Genomic DNA, 11,605 nt, shown 5'->3' on the forward strand with positions numbered 1-11,605 from the left:
CCACATGGTGGCTCACAACCATCTGTAATGAGATCTGGTGCCCTCTTCTGTCATGTAGGCAGAACACTGTATACATAATAAATAAATATTCAAAAAAAAATGTAAGTTGACGGCAAGGCCAGGGAGGGGATCTCCAGTGTGGAGGGTTTCAGTGGCTGGTGAAGGCATGATATCCTGACGTAGAGAAACACAATGTCTACCCTCTAAGTGTGGGCCCTGCATAGAAACCCAAGCGAACGGAGAAGGAATCAGTGAACATTGACCCTAGCCTGCTCAGTCCCACCCACGGCAGCCTTTAGTGACCTAAAGTTTGATCTTCAGACACCTGTGGGTTGGACGTGGGGCACCTGAGCTCTCTCCTCTCTGGAGAGCACCTACCCTCTTCCTTAGAGTCTCATTTTCTCTTAGGCTTGAAGAGCTCTGGAGCCATGTGGGAAGCCCTGTTCTTGAATGGCGAGGCAACTCTGAGAACAAAGAGAACTTGATGACAGAGGGGGGTGACGGGGTGGCTCTGAGGCTTTCCCCATATCGGCCACTTGTTCACATCCCCATCCACCGGCTCACTGCTCCCTTCCAGGCTTCTCTGCATCTTTAGACAGAGACGCCTAGAAACAGCTGGCGAGAGCACGCCCATCACTCACTCCTCTGCCCCCCAGTGTTCCCCTAGAGCCAGGACACTGATGGCCTCCGGCTTCCTACAGAAAACACAACAGAGCCTCTCTCTCATTCCATGCCCCTTTTTCTGTGACCAGATGCCAAGCCTAAAGTTCACAGGGGCATGAAGCAGGTCCCATTCCATCTCAGCCAATTCCACATCGCTGCCTCCCTCACCTACTGGGCCTCCCTCCCTCCGCGTCTTGTCCAGCTGCCTTTCAGCTTCCCCCTTGGGCTGGGCAGCAACCAAGGTGCACTCAGAACAGGAAGTGAACTTTGGGGAGCAGGGGCCAGCAGCATCACCCACGTTCATCTCCTGTCTAGTAATGTCCAAAAGCTGGCCTGCACCCCCGTGCCTACCTGATGCACCTAACAGCACCCCAGTGTTCTCACTGGAGCTGCTCCTCCTGCAGCTGAGACCCTCTGGGTTCATTTGTCAGTGTCCCACTGGGGGTTCCGCTAACTTTCATAAGGTCAAGTTCCCTCAGCAAACATCCTCTGGGCAGTCTGAAGACGTGTGTTTTCTGACAGTTTCAATTTTGTATGGCTGTTTCACCCACCTGCCTGGCCTCGGATTATCTATCAGGGCCTAGCCCAGAAGCAGGCGTGTGTGGCAGGTGCTCACTAGCACCTAAGTTGAATGAATGACTGAACGCTCAAGAGGGTGCCATCCTTCTTGACTATGACACAGGCAACTGCTGATGCCAAAATGCTGTCCACCCCTCATGCCCATATTTGGACATGGTGCAGGTCCTCCCTGGCCATGGTCTGTGAGGTCCTGGCTCTCTTTGACTTCATAATCCCCGGGGGCCCCTTGTGTCTATAAGAGGAAGAGGGCGCGGGCTCTCCATCCACAGCCCGCAAAATTCCACCTGCTCACAGGTTGGCTGGCTCGACCCAGGTGGTGCCCCCTGCTCTGAGCCAGCTCCCGGCCAAGCCAGCACCATGGCCAGATACCGATGCTGCCGCAGCAAAAGCAGGAGCAGATGCCGCCGCCGCAGGCGGAGATGTCGCAGACGGAGGAGGCGATGCTGCCGGCGGAGGAGGCGAAGTGAGCAGGGGGGCTGTGCTGTGCTGGCTCTGGGGGGGCGGTGTTCCAGGGATTGGGCACAGCCTGATATATCCACCCTCCTCACCATCTTTCTTGCCTTCCTAGGGTGCTGCCGCCGCCGCAGATACACCCTGAGGTGTAAAAGATACTAGATGCACAAAATAGCAAGTCCATCAAAACTCCTGCCTGAAAATTTTACCAGACTTCAAGAGCCTCTCGCCACATCTTGAAAAATGCCACCGTCCAATGAAAAACAGGAGCCTGCTAAGGAACAATGCCACCTGTCAATAAATGTTAAACTCATCCCACTCATGCCTCTAGATTCTTGGGTTCTGGGAAGGGTGGGTGAGTGTGGGTAAGGGGGATGTGAGTGACATGGGGGGGCCTCCAAACCTGACAATAACAGATTCTCATGAGATCCCTCCCCAACATGTGTCTGAGGGCCTCACTATGGGCCCCAGTCCATACAAAGACTGTCGGAAAGCCAGGCAGGAACTGGCTATAGCTGAACAAGAAAGTCCAGTGGATCTGTGTGACTGTCCCATCACCGATCCCTTCTCTGGTAAGCCCATGGGGCCAATTTAAGGTTGGCACTCAGCTGACCCCATCCTCTGAGCCAGCTTGTGTGAATCAGAGGTCAGATAACCGCCCGTGATTTCTGCAATGCCAGTCTTCACCTTCCAGGGCCTCCACAGGCTTCGCCTTCTAGGCCAGCAGTGGACCTTGAGTGTTGTGATCACCCTTTGGTTTTTGTGGTGTTGAGGACCCAAGACCTTGTGTATGCCAGTCACACAATACAACTCAGGACTTGATTCCCTGAGGGACTGCGTCAATATACTCCATGATGGGGACGCAGATCAAGGTACCATGTTGTAAAAAGCACAAGTTTTATTTTTTTGCTGTTGGGTTACAATGTTTCAAGTATGCCCCAGGAAAGAAAGGACTCCTTTAAGCCCAGCACATGGGGCAGAGGCAGGCCGATCTGGCTAGCCAGGTCTATAGAGCAAGTCCCAGGAAGGGCAGAGTTACACAGAAAACAAGCAAAATCTCAAACCAGCTTTGGAGAGAAGCATGTCCTTGAGCAACCCAGACTCTTTCCCCACGGGAGATGCTGTTTTAGTTACACTGTCCTTAGCTCACGTGGAGAAGGTGGGAAGCTTTTCCCAGGGCTCGGCAGGATGAGGGCACGGACTGGGGCTGGGAGGGGATTCGGTGGCTTGCCTGGCAGCGCTCTGCGACCGTGACACACACCATGCAGCAGGGCAAAGGGGCCGGGAGAGAAGCTCAAGGTCATCCTGAGACCCTCTCATACTAATCTTCTTGTGACTAACCTACGAGCCAGTGCTACAAACCCGGCCTGTGCTGCCCTCACAGAGGGGACTGGGCAGGGTGGGAACAATCAGGGGTGGGCCGCCAGGTCACAGTGGGGCTCCCCTTTATATATGAGCCCCAGAAAGCCCTCACACCAGACCATCATCACCACCAAGAGCAGGTGGTGAGGCTTTCGTCCTCCTCCTCCCATCCAGGTCAGCTGCAGCCTCAGCTCAGAGACTCCTGATCTCCTGGCACGATGGTTCGCTACCGAATGAGGAGCCCCAGTGAGCGTCCACACCAGGGGCCTGGGCAAGAACATGGACGAGAAGAGGAACAGGGGCAAGAGCTCAGCCCCGAGCGCGTGGATGACTACGGGCGCACACACAGGGGTCACCACCACCACAGACACCGGCGCTGCTCGCGGAGGAGGCTGTACCGGATCCACAGGAGGCGCCGGTCATGCCGGAGGCGAAGGAGACGCTCCTGCCGCCACAGAAGGCGGCATCGCAGAGGTAAGGTTCTGGGGTTCTGTGCTGCTCCCAACAAGGTAGGAGTGCCCCCTTCAAACGCTGCTGCCTCCCAGGTAGCCTGCAAACCAGAACTTTCTCTCCCAAAGGCTGCAGAAGATCCCGAAGGAGGAGGAGATGCAGGTGCAGGAGGTGTAGGAGGCGCCACTAAGCCTCCCCAGGCCCATCCATCCTGCCTGGAGCCAAGGAAGTCACCTGCCCAACGAATAGTCACCTGCCCAAACAACGTCACGCGAGGCCACACCACCATTCCACGTTGATGTCTGAGCCCTGAGCTGCCAAGGAGCCACGAGATCTGAGTAATGAGCAAAGCCACCTGCCAAATAAAGCTTGACACGAGACTCACTGGCTGCTGTCTCCTTTTCGTGAACGTCACGTCACGTAGGGACCATTCCTAGTCCTTTCATGGTTCAGGTTACACCAAGAGAGCAACTCGAGGGGGGAGTTTAGTCATGGGGGAAGGGATAACCCTCAGCTCCTGTCCCTGCCCTCTCCATAGAGCCATCTGAGCCAATGCATTGCTCCTGGAAAATGTCAGCGAAGCTCCAGATTCCAGGGTGGGGGAGGGCGGTACCTTGGAACCTGTTTGTGAGGTCAGTGCCACGCCCACCAGCCTCACAGTCTCTTACTGGCCGAGCTGCCTCCCTCCTAGTCCAGAGAGACAGGACTGGGTGATGGGTTCCCGCTGTGCCAAGCTCAGCACCAGCCATGGCACGGCCCAGAACACAGGTCATAGCCGTGGCCACGAGTCCTCCATGAAGAAGCTCGTGGCCTGCGTGAGTCAAGACAACTTCTCCCTGTCATCAGAGGGTGAGGAGGAAGAGGAGGAGGAAGAGGAAGAGGAGGATGAGGATGACGAGGAAGAGGAGGAGGAGGAGGAGGAGGAGCAGATCCCAGTAAAAGGCAAACTGCTGCTGATGGAGCCCGAGAAGCAGGAGAGCACTGAGGATGACGCCGTGGCCCAGCCGAGCCCTGAGCCCAAGCAGACACACTCCTGACCCACCCTGAGGCCTGCCCAGCGACGGATGCCCATCGCCACTCCAAAGAGGACATTCAGAAAATAAAGAGTCTCCAAGGAACTCTCCTGGTTTCCCTCTGTCCCTTCCTACGTATGTGTTGCATGAGCATGCCTGGAGAACAGCCACCCAGGGTGGGGAAGCCTGGCTGGATGCCTCTGCAGGGCCCTCATTTTGCTGTCGGGGTCAAAGCGAGGCAGGCTCTATGTAGCACTAAGTGGGCTACGTGAGGGGCTATCCTACAGACTCAGACGAGGATGCTGAGGATGAGCACAGAGCCTGGGTCTGGATGTATCATATAGAACCAGGCTCTCTGCACTAGCCACTGCTCCAGAAATTCTGGGCTTATGACTACGGGACCTCAACCTGTGCCTTTAATTGGCAGCACAAGGCAAGTGTTCTTGTAAGGACACTTGCCAGTGGATGTGACGGCCCGCCCAGCTGGTCCGGCACAGTCCGTGATTCTTAGCTTCCATACACCTTCCAATACCTATTGGTAGGCTCCATGTGGACGCAGATCTGGGAGGGAAAAGCTACCATCCAGTCTGCTAATTGCAGTCACTGGGATGCTCCCAGGCAAAGCTGGCTGAAAAGGATAGGCAGGGCTCAGTAAACCAGGCAGTTTTCACAATGGGCCATCTGGCATGTTTATTAAATCAACTCAGATCAATCCCAGCACTTGGGAGGTGGAGTCATCTTCAGGGTCAGCTCACTAAGACTATCTAAAAGATGAGTTAAACGGCTCAGTGGTTAAAGGAACTTAACCTGAGAGTTGTCCTCTGAATTCCATGTGTAGTGTGGCCTGTACACACACACACACACACACACACACACACACACACACACACACACACACAGGCCCTTGACAGCAAGTGCTGGCCCTGAGAGGCGGTGTAGTGCACAGAAGATGGGCAGGGCCATGTGGGCAGGAGGGTAGACAGTGTCTCAGAGCCAGAGCTGTAGAGATCACCTGTAAAGTGACTGAAGACTGGGAAGAGCACACCCGCATCAGTACAACCTGACCTTTTCCAGGCTAGGGGCTGGAGCAGAGACAAACTGGGAGGCTTCCAGGATCCAAGGGCTGGCATCCCAGCTCAAAGGACTGGAAGGAAGGGCTGGTTTCAGACTGAGGGAGCCCCATGGCATATCCAAGATTAGACTTCAGTGCAAACTAGACTTTGAACCTGACCCTCAACCTCTCACCTGGGAAGGCTGCTGGGGAGGTGGGCCCATTCCAACCCCTAGTGACTCTACTACCTAATCCAGGGCACACCACTGTCCACCCCCTGGCTATGGTAGGCCAGGCAAAAAGGAAGAGAATCCTGCAGCTGCCAGAGGCCTTGAAGCGCTGACTGCAGACTGTTCCTCACCTAACCTCATGATCTAACTTAAAATTCCCAATGTCACTGTGGGGTGGGTGCAATGACTACTGCCCCCACTGCAAAGCTGGACCATGCAGACGTGAACACACAGGGATCAGATGCGGCCTCAACATAAGCTGACCCTCAGGGCCCTGAAAGTTGCCCCGCCCTGGGAAGAGGGCGAGGGGCAGAGCTTTGCCATGCCTGTCACCCTCTGTGGCCTGTGCCATCATAATTGGCCCAGCTATATAACCAGGGGCTGTGGGGGCTCCCCAAAGCTGGGCCTGCTGGAAAAAGAGGAGGAGGAGGAGGTCTCTGCCCCTCCAAGTGTGGCCTCCCATGGACACCAAGACGCAGAGCCTTTCCACCACCCACCCCCACCCCCATAGCTCCTCTCGGTCCCAAGATCACACCTGTAACCAGTGCAACTGCAGCCATCACTGCCGGAGCTGCAGCCAGGCAAGCCACCCGAGCTCCAGTTCCAGCCCGAACCCCAGGCCACCATCGAGGCACTCCAAACAAGCCATGCACGCCCGACACTCAACTCCAAGGTCCAGCCACCGCGGCAGCTGTTCCAAGAACAGGAAGACCTTGGAAGGGAAGGTGAACAAGAGAAAGGTGGTCAGGAGGCGGAAACGGACACACCGAACTAAGAGGTGTAGCTCAGGTACCTGCACAGTGGGGTCTCCCTGAAGGGCAAGGCTGCCCAGAAGGGCAGCTGGCTGAACGGCAAGCATTGGCTCTGGATGGAGAGAGTTGATAGGATGCTAGTATTAAAGGCCTCTTTCCCATTCCTGTCTTAGGGAGAAGACACAAGTGAGACACTCCAGGTTGTTCCTGTGTCCATCTGATCCCAAACGGAGATAGCCATCACTAGGGGAATGTTGGGAGGATGCTGACTTTACAGGAACATGTCACTGCAGCAATTTCTATGCAACATTGATTAAAGCGTGTACCCTGGAAGATTACCCTTGAGTCTGTTCCTTGAGTCTGTTATAAAGTATCTCTATCCAACAATGGTTATTGCGTGTGGCACAAGGTATACTGAAAGCTCAGGGCCTGTGTGTTGCTTCAACAGCCCATTTCCTGGCTGGAGACCTTTGAGTCTGTGCTGGTCTGCCCAGGCTCTGCTTACAACAGGGCCTTTGCACTGGCTACTCTTCCCTGCCCTCCCTCCCTTCCCCTCAAGGAGTGTTGGGCAAATAACTTTCAATATCACATACACTGACTAGGGGCAGCGTTTCCCAGCACAACATTGTCAAAGCTGGAAAGAGAAACCAAGAAATGGTTTCTCCTCCCCACCCCCACTGCTAGAGAAAGGTGGCCTCTGTCATTGTGACAGAGGTGAAACAGAAGTTCCAAGAGTTCCGCACACCTATAATCCCATGATGCTTTCCTTCTGGATTTGGTTTCATTTTGTTTTGAATTACAACTAAACTGAAACTGAGTTGTCTGCATCCAGAGTCTTGACTCCACCCTGTTCTTTGCAACCGTGTCAGGGTACAAGGGAAACAGACTCAAGAGGACTGGGAGACACAGCAGGAAAGGGGGAGGGTTCATTTGCTGGACGCTGGAGCCTCCCTAAGCTTAGGGATGCAGTGAGACAATGGCAGTCTGCACCACTGGTACCCAGGAAAGCATGGTCCCCAAGGATGGATGGGAAGCAAGCAGTGCAGGGGTGAGGGACACGTGGGGGTAGTGCAGAGGCCTGCAGGAGCCTGGCCACCTCCCCCCACCTCAGTGCCAGCCCTCCTGCACCTTGGGAATAAGTACCAAGAGAGATGCCCCCCCCCCCGCCCCCGTTTTCCCTTTGCATGCTCTACTCCCTGGCTGGGGTGTCTAAAAGGAAAACAGGGATGGAATTCATTGTAGAGTGCTTGCCCAGCATGCACAAGGCCCTGTGTTTAGTTCCCAGCACTGCATAAACCAAGCATGGTAATGCCTGCCTGCAATCCCAGGTCCAACACCTCTCCTGAAGGCACTACTCTGAAGGAGCAGTTTGTAATGGGGGCAATGGACACACTCATAGAGCTGAGAGAGGCAATACAATCACATGCCCAAGGACATGGGCTAGAAGAGGCTTAGCTGGAGGAGAACCTGGGCCTGAGCCCAGCCTTTCCACACTATATTACCCCATCAGTCACCAAGGGTGTGGACCGACCCTGGTCAGCACCACTCGGCATCTTTCCCATCCCTCCATAGACGTCTCCTCAGTGACCACTACCAGCCCCAGCCACACAAACTCAAGGAGCTCAAGACACGGACGCAACTTAGCATGAAATGTGGAGCTCTGGGCACAGCCTGGGATGCTGAGAAAGGGAGACCAGGAAGATCTGGCCAGTGCAGCGCTTCAGACGAGCCGACTGGCAGCAATCTGAGAGAAGCCTGTAGAGGGCAGTGTGCGTCATCGCGAAACACAGAAGTTTGCACGCGAACCTCCTCACGCGCCTTCATTCATAAACATCGCCACCAGCCAGGCACCTACTCCTGGCCTTCCAGGACAAACTGAATCACGAAACCACAGTGTCCTAATGATAGGTCTGACCGCCTCGATCCCAAGCCCAAGGTGTACACGGAGCACGGGAGCCCTTGTGCAGGCAGATGCTTGCTGGAGCCTCGAGGCCGTCTGTGAGGGTGGGGAGGCAGAGTTTTGGGGTTATAGCTGAGAAAGCCTCATTTTTTTTCGCACTGGGTTCGTTTGGAGGTGCCCAGCCATTGTGAATCATAGCCCCGCCCCGGGCCTCAGTTTCTCCAGCTGCCCACGTAGTAGGAGTGCAAGAAGAGTGAGTCCAGGCCACTGGGGACCCAGCCCAACCCCACCCGGTTTCCGAGGAACTCGGCCGGGAGCGGGGGCGCCCCTCCCGCACCGCCTTAGGCTTCCTTTGAAGCCTCTGCGGTCAGGCCACCGCTTCCTGGGAAGCCCAAGCCAAGGCCAGGCCGGGTGGCCGACGGGAGGGGCCCCCCGCGCCCGGCTCCGAGGCTCCAGGGGAGGGCGTCGGCCCCGCCGGGCTCCAGGACTGCCTAGCCAGGCTCCAAGATGGGCCAAGACTGCCAAGGCCTCCGGGTCCTGGGCGGGAAGGACCCTGGCAGGGAGGAGCTTCTTAGGGGGGAGCAGGCTCCAGGCGAGGCGGAGCCCTGACCAGGAGGACGCAGACACCAGGAGGGGAGGAGGCGTGTCAGCGCCGCGTGAGCATCCCACCCGGCCGGCTGCAGGGATGTGGGGCGAAGGTGGCAAGAGCAAAAGAGCGGTCTTAAGGTGGCCATCCCAGACACCGACCAGAAGATTCGGGGAGAAGCCAGAACCCCAGGACGCCGAGGTCCCAATCAAGCAGGTGCGAGACAAGACCGAGCCTAGGGACAGGATCAGCATCTTCTCTCCAGAGAGAGCCGCAAGAGGCCAGAAAGGGGACCCAAAAGACTCGCCCGAAAGAGAAACCGAAAGCGACGGTGGGCGGGACCGGTGGGCGGGGCCTATGCCAGTTTTAAGGGCCTGATGCAGGGGCGGGCGGCAGTAGAGCGAGCTGCAGCCGTGGCAGCTGCACGGCTCCCGGCCCCGGAGCATGCGCGACAGCCGCCCCGGAGACCCCAGCCGCGGCGCCCCGCGTCCCGCCGCCAGGTGAGCCGGGGCGGCAGAGGAGGAGGCGGGAGGGGATGGGAGTAAGGGGAGCAGAGCCGGATAGGACTGGCCTCGCCGACTGCGTGGTGGGGTCGTGGATGCCACGCCTCTGGCGCCCTCCCGCCCCACCGGCTCGCCCAGGCGGGCCCCGGCGCGTGCGGGGTGTCGGCGGCGCCTCTTCTCCGGCCCTGAGCCCAGATCTCCCGCCCGGGTTCCAATCCCCGGCGTGGCCAGCAGGCGGCAGCCGCTGGGCGGCGAGCCATCAGCGGGGACGGCCGCGAGTCGGGCCCCTCTCCACGCCCCCTTCTCCACGCGCGCGGGGAGGCTGGGCTCCACAGCTAGCCTGGAAGGGTTCCACGTACGGGAACGGCCTACTTCACAGATGAGCCCACCGAGGCTCAGAGGCTCCGGGCGGATTCCGCGTTCCGCCCTGGCTCCTTGGGGTTCGCTGGCCGGCCAGCGCCACCCGGACGCCCGGCTCACTGCCTCTGTCTCCCCCATCAGCGCAGCCCCGGACGCTATGGCCCACCCCTACGGCTGGCCCCTCGTATAGGATGGTAGCACGCAACCAGGTGGCAGCTGACAATGCGATCTCCCCGGCAGCAGAGCCCCGACGGCGGCCAGAGTCCTCCTCATCCTCGTCTTCGTCCTCGCCGGCGGCCCCCGCGCGTCCGCGGCCCTGCCCTGCGGTCCCGGCTCCGGCCCCTGGCGACACTCATTTCCGCACGTTCCGCTCCCACTCCGATTACCGACGAATCACGCGGACCAGCGCGCTCTTGGACGCCTGCGGCTTCTACTGGGGACCCCTGAGCGTGCACGGGGCGCACGAGCGGCTGCGTGCCGAGCCCGTGGGCACCTTCCTGGTGCGCGACAGTCGCCAACGGAACTGCTTCTTCGCACTCAGCGTGAAGATGGCTTCGGGCCCCACGAGCATCCGCGTGCACTTCCAGGCCGGCCGCTTCCACCTGGACGGCAGCCGCGAGACCTTCGACTGCCTCTTCGAGCTGCTGGAGCACTACGTGGCGGCGCCGCGCCGCATGTTGGGGGCCCCGCTGCGCCAGCGCCGCGTGCGGCCGCTGCAGGAGCTGTGTCGCCAGCGCATCGTGGCCGCCGTGGGTCGCGAGAACCTGGCGCGCATCCCTCTTAACCCGGTACTCCGTGACTACCTGAGTTCCTTCCCCTTCCAGATCTGACCGGCCGCCGCCGTGCCCGCAGCATTAAGTGGGGGCGCCTTATTATTTCTTATTAATTATTATTATTATTTTCCTGGAACCACGTGGGAGCCCTCCCCGCCTGGGTCGGAGGGAGTGGGTGTGGAGGGCGAGGTGCCTCCGGCTTCTGGCCGGAGACCCCATCCCGCCTCTCGGGGGGCCTCCCCTCCTGGTGCTCCCTCCGGGTCTTCTGGTTGTAGCAGCTTGTGTCTGGGGCCGGGACTTGAACCCCACTCCTACCTCTCCATGTTTACATATTCCCAGTATCTTTGCACAAACCAGGGGTGGGGGAGGGTCTCTGGCTTCATTTTTCTGCTGTGCAGAATACCCTATTTTATATTTTTACAGCCAGTTTAGGTAATAAACTTTATTATGAAAGTTTTTTTTTAAAGAAAAAAGATTTCTGGAGCGTATGCTTTGGCTAAACGTCCTGGGTTGTGGGGGGGGGGGGCGCGTGCGCTGGGGGAGATGGTGGTGGTGGTGGTGGTAATGCAGATTTTTCTTGAAGTGGTTGGGGATCTGGGGGGTTGGGCAGCACAGCTCCTCCCAGCGCTGGGGACCAAACTGCCAGGCTAGTTTTGGTGTGAGTCTGGAAAGATGGCCGCTCCAGTCCGAGCTCTCCTGGGTATCTGAGCCTGGTCTCTGCTACCCCAGCTTGAGCGAACCCTACAGGGACAGCCCCTGACACTTAGAACTGCCTTGTCTCCAGTGTACAGAGGAGAAAACCGAGAGACAGGTCATTGGTGCCAGGCCGCTCCTGGTGGAGAGGTGGGCCCTTCTGACTGTCCACCCAGCATCAGTTTGAAATGGATGACAGAGAGGAAACTTCTTTGCTTCTCTGACCACAACTACTTC

General features: G+C 57.8%; 3 protein-coding genes and 1 non-coding gene across 5 annotated transcripts; all 4 read left to right on the top strand.

Annotated features, from left to right (window-relative positions):
* Nucleotides 1–1,507: 1,507 nt before the first annotated feature.
* Nucleotides 1,508–2,013, top strand: LOC102925705 (uncharacterized). Its single transcript, XR_013053157.1, has 2 exons — nt 1,508–1,705; nt 1,811–2,013. It is a non-coding gene; the product is annotated as an uncharacterized LOC102925705 (transcript).
* A 1,142-nt stretch (nt 2,014–3,155) lies between these two features.
* Nucleotides 3,156–3,887, top strand: Prm2 (protamine 2). The gene is made up of 2 exons (XM_006983903.4): nt 3,156–3,531; nt 3,636–3,887. Exons 1-2 carry the CDS (start codon nt 3,276–3,278, stop codon nt 3,695–3,697), a joined length of 318 nt encoding a protein of 105 aa, XP_006983965.1. The 5' UTR covers nt 3,156–3,275; the 3' UTR covers nt 3,698–3,887.
* A 243-nt stretch (nt 3,888–4,130) lies between these two features.
* Prm3 (protamine 3) lies at nt 4,131–4,625 on the top strand. Its single transcript, XM_006983904.4, has one exon. It carries the CDS (start codon nt 4,221–4,223, stop codon nt 4,542–4,544), a length of 324 nt encoding a protein of 107 aa, XP_006983966.1. The 5' UTR covers nt 4,131–4,220; the 3' UTR covers nt 4,545–4,625.
* Nucleotides 4,626–9,121: 4,496 nt separating this feature from the next.
* Socs1 (suppressor of cytokine signaling 1) lies at nt 9,122–11,150 on the top strand. Of its 2 annotated transcripts, none has more exons than XM_042283531.2 (2): nt 9,122–9,255; nt 10,044–10,875. In XM_042283531.2, exon 2 carries the CDS (start codon nt 10,094–10,096, stop codon nt 10,730–10,732), a length of 639 nt encoding a protein of 212 aa, XP_042139465.1. In that variant the 5' UTR covers nt 9,122–9,255; nt 10,044–10,093; the 3' UTR covers nt 10,733–10,875. The 2 variants fall into 2 exon arrangements, with proteins under 2 accessions (XP_042139465.1, XP_006983967.1); XM_006983905.4 differs by lacking the exon at nt 9,122–9,255 and adding an exon at nt 9,398–9,539 and having other exon boundaries at nt 10,044–11,150.
* Nucleotides 11,151–11,605: the final 455 nt, after the last annotated feature.

The sequence above is a fragment of the Peromyscus maniculatus genome, chromosome 8 (assembly GCF_049852395.1).
Source record: "Peromyscus maniculatus bairdii isolate BWxNUB_F1_BW_parent chromosome 8, HU_Pman_BW_mat_3.1, whole genome shotgun sequence".
Taxonomy (NCBI): Eukaryota; Metazoa; Chordata; class Mammalia; order Rodentia; family Cricetidae; genus Peromyscus; species Peromyscus maniculatus.

What these genes read in the sequence shown, in the direction of transcription:
- Prm2 (XM_006983903.4), top strand. Translation starts at nt 3,276, where the DNA reads ATGGTTCGCTACCGAATGAGGAGCCCCAGTGAGCGTCCACACCAGGGG. An exon ending in CAGAAGGCGGCATCGCAGAG is followed by an intron (nt 3,532 to 3,635) that starts GTAAGGTTCTGG and finishes TCTCTCCCAAAG; the next exon opens with GCTGCAGAAGATCCCGAAGG.
- Prm3 (XM_006983904.4), top strand. Translation starts at nt 4,221, where the DNA reads ATGGGTTCCCGCTGTGCCAAGCTCAGCACCAGCCATGGCACGGCCCAG.
- Socs1 (XM_042283531.2), top strand. Translation starts at nt 10,094, where the DNA reads ATGGTAGCACGCAACCAGGTGGCAGCTGACAATGCGATCTCCCCGGCA.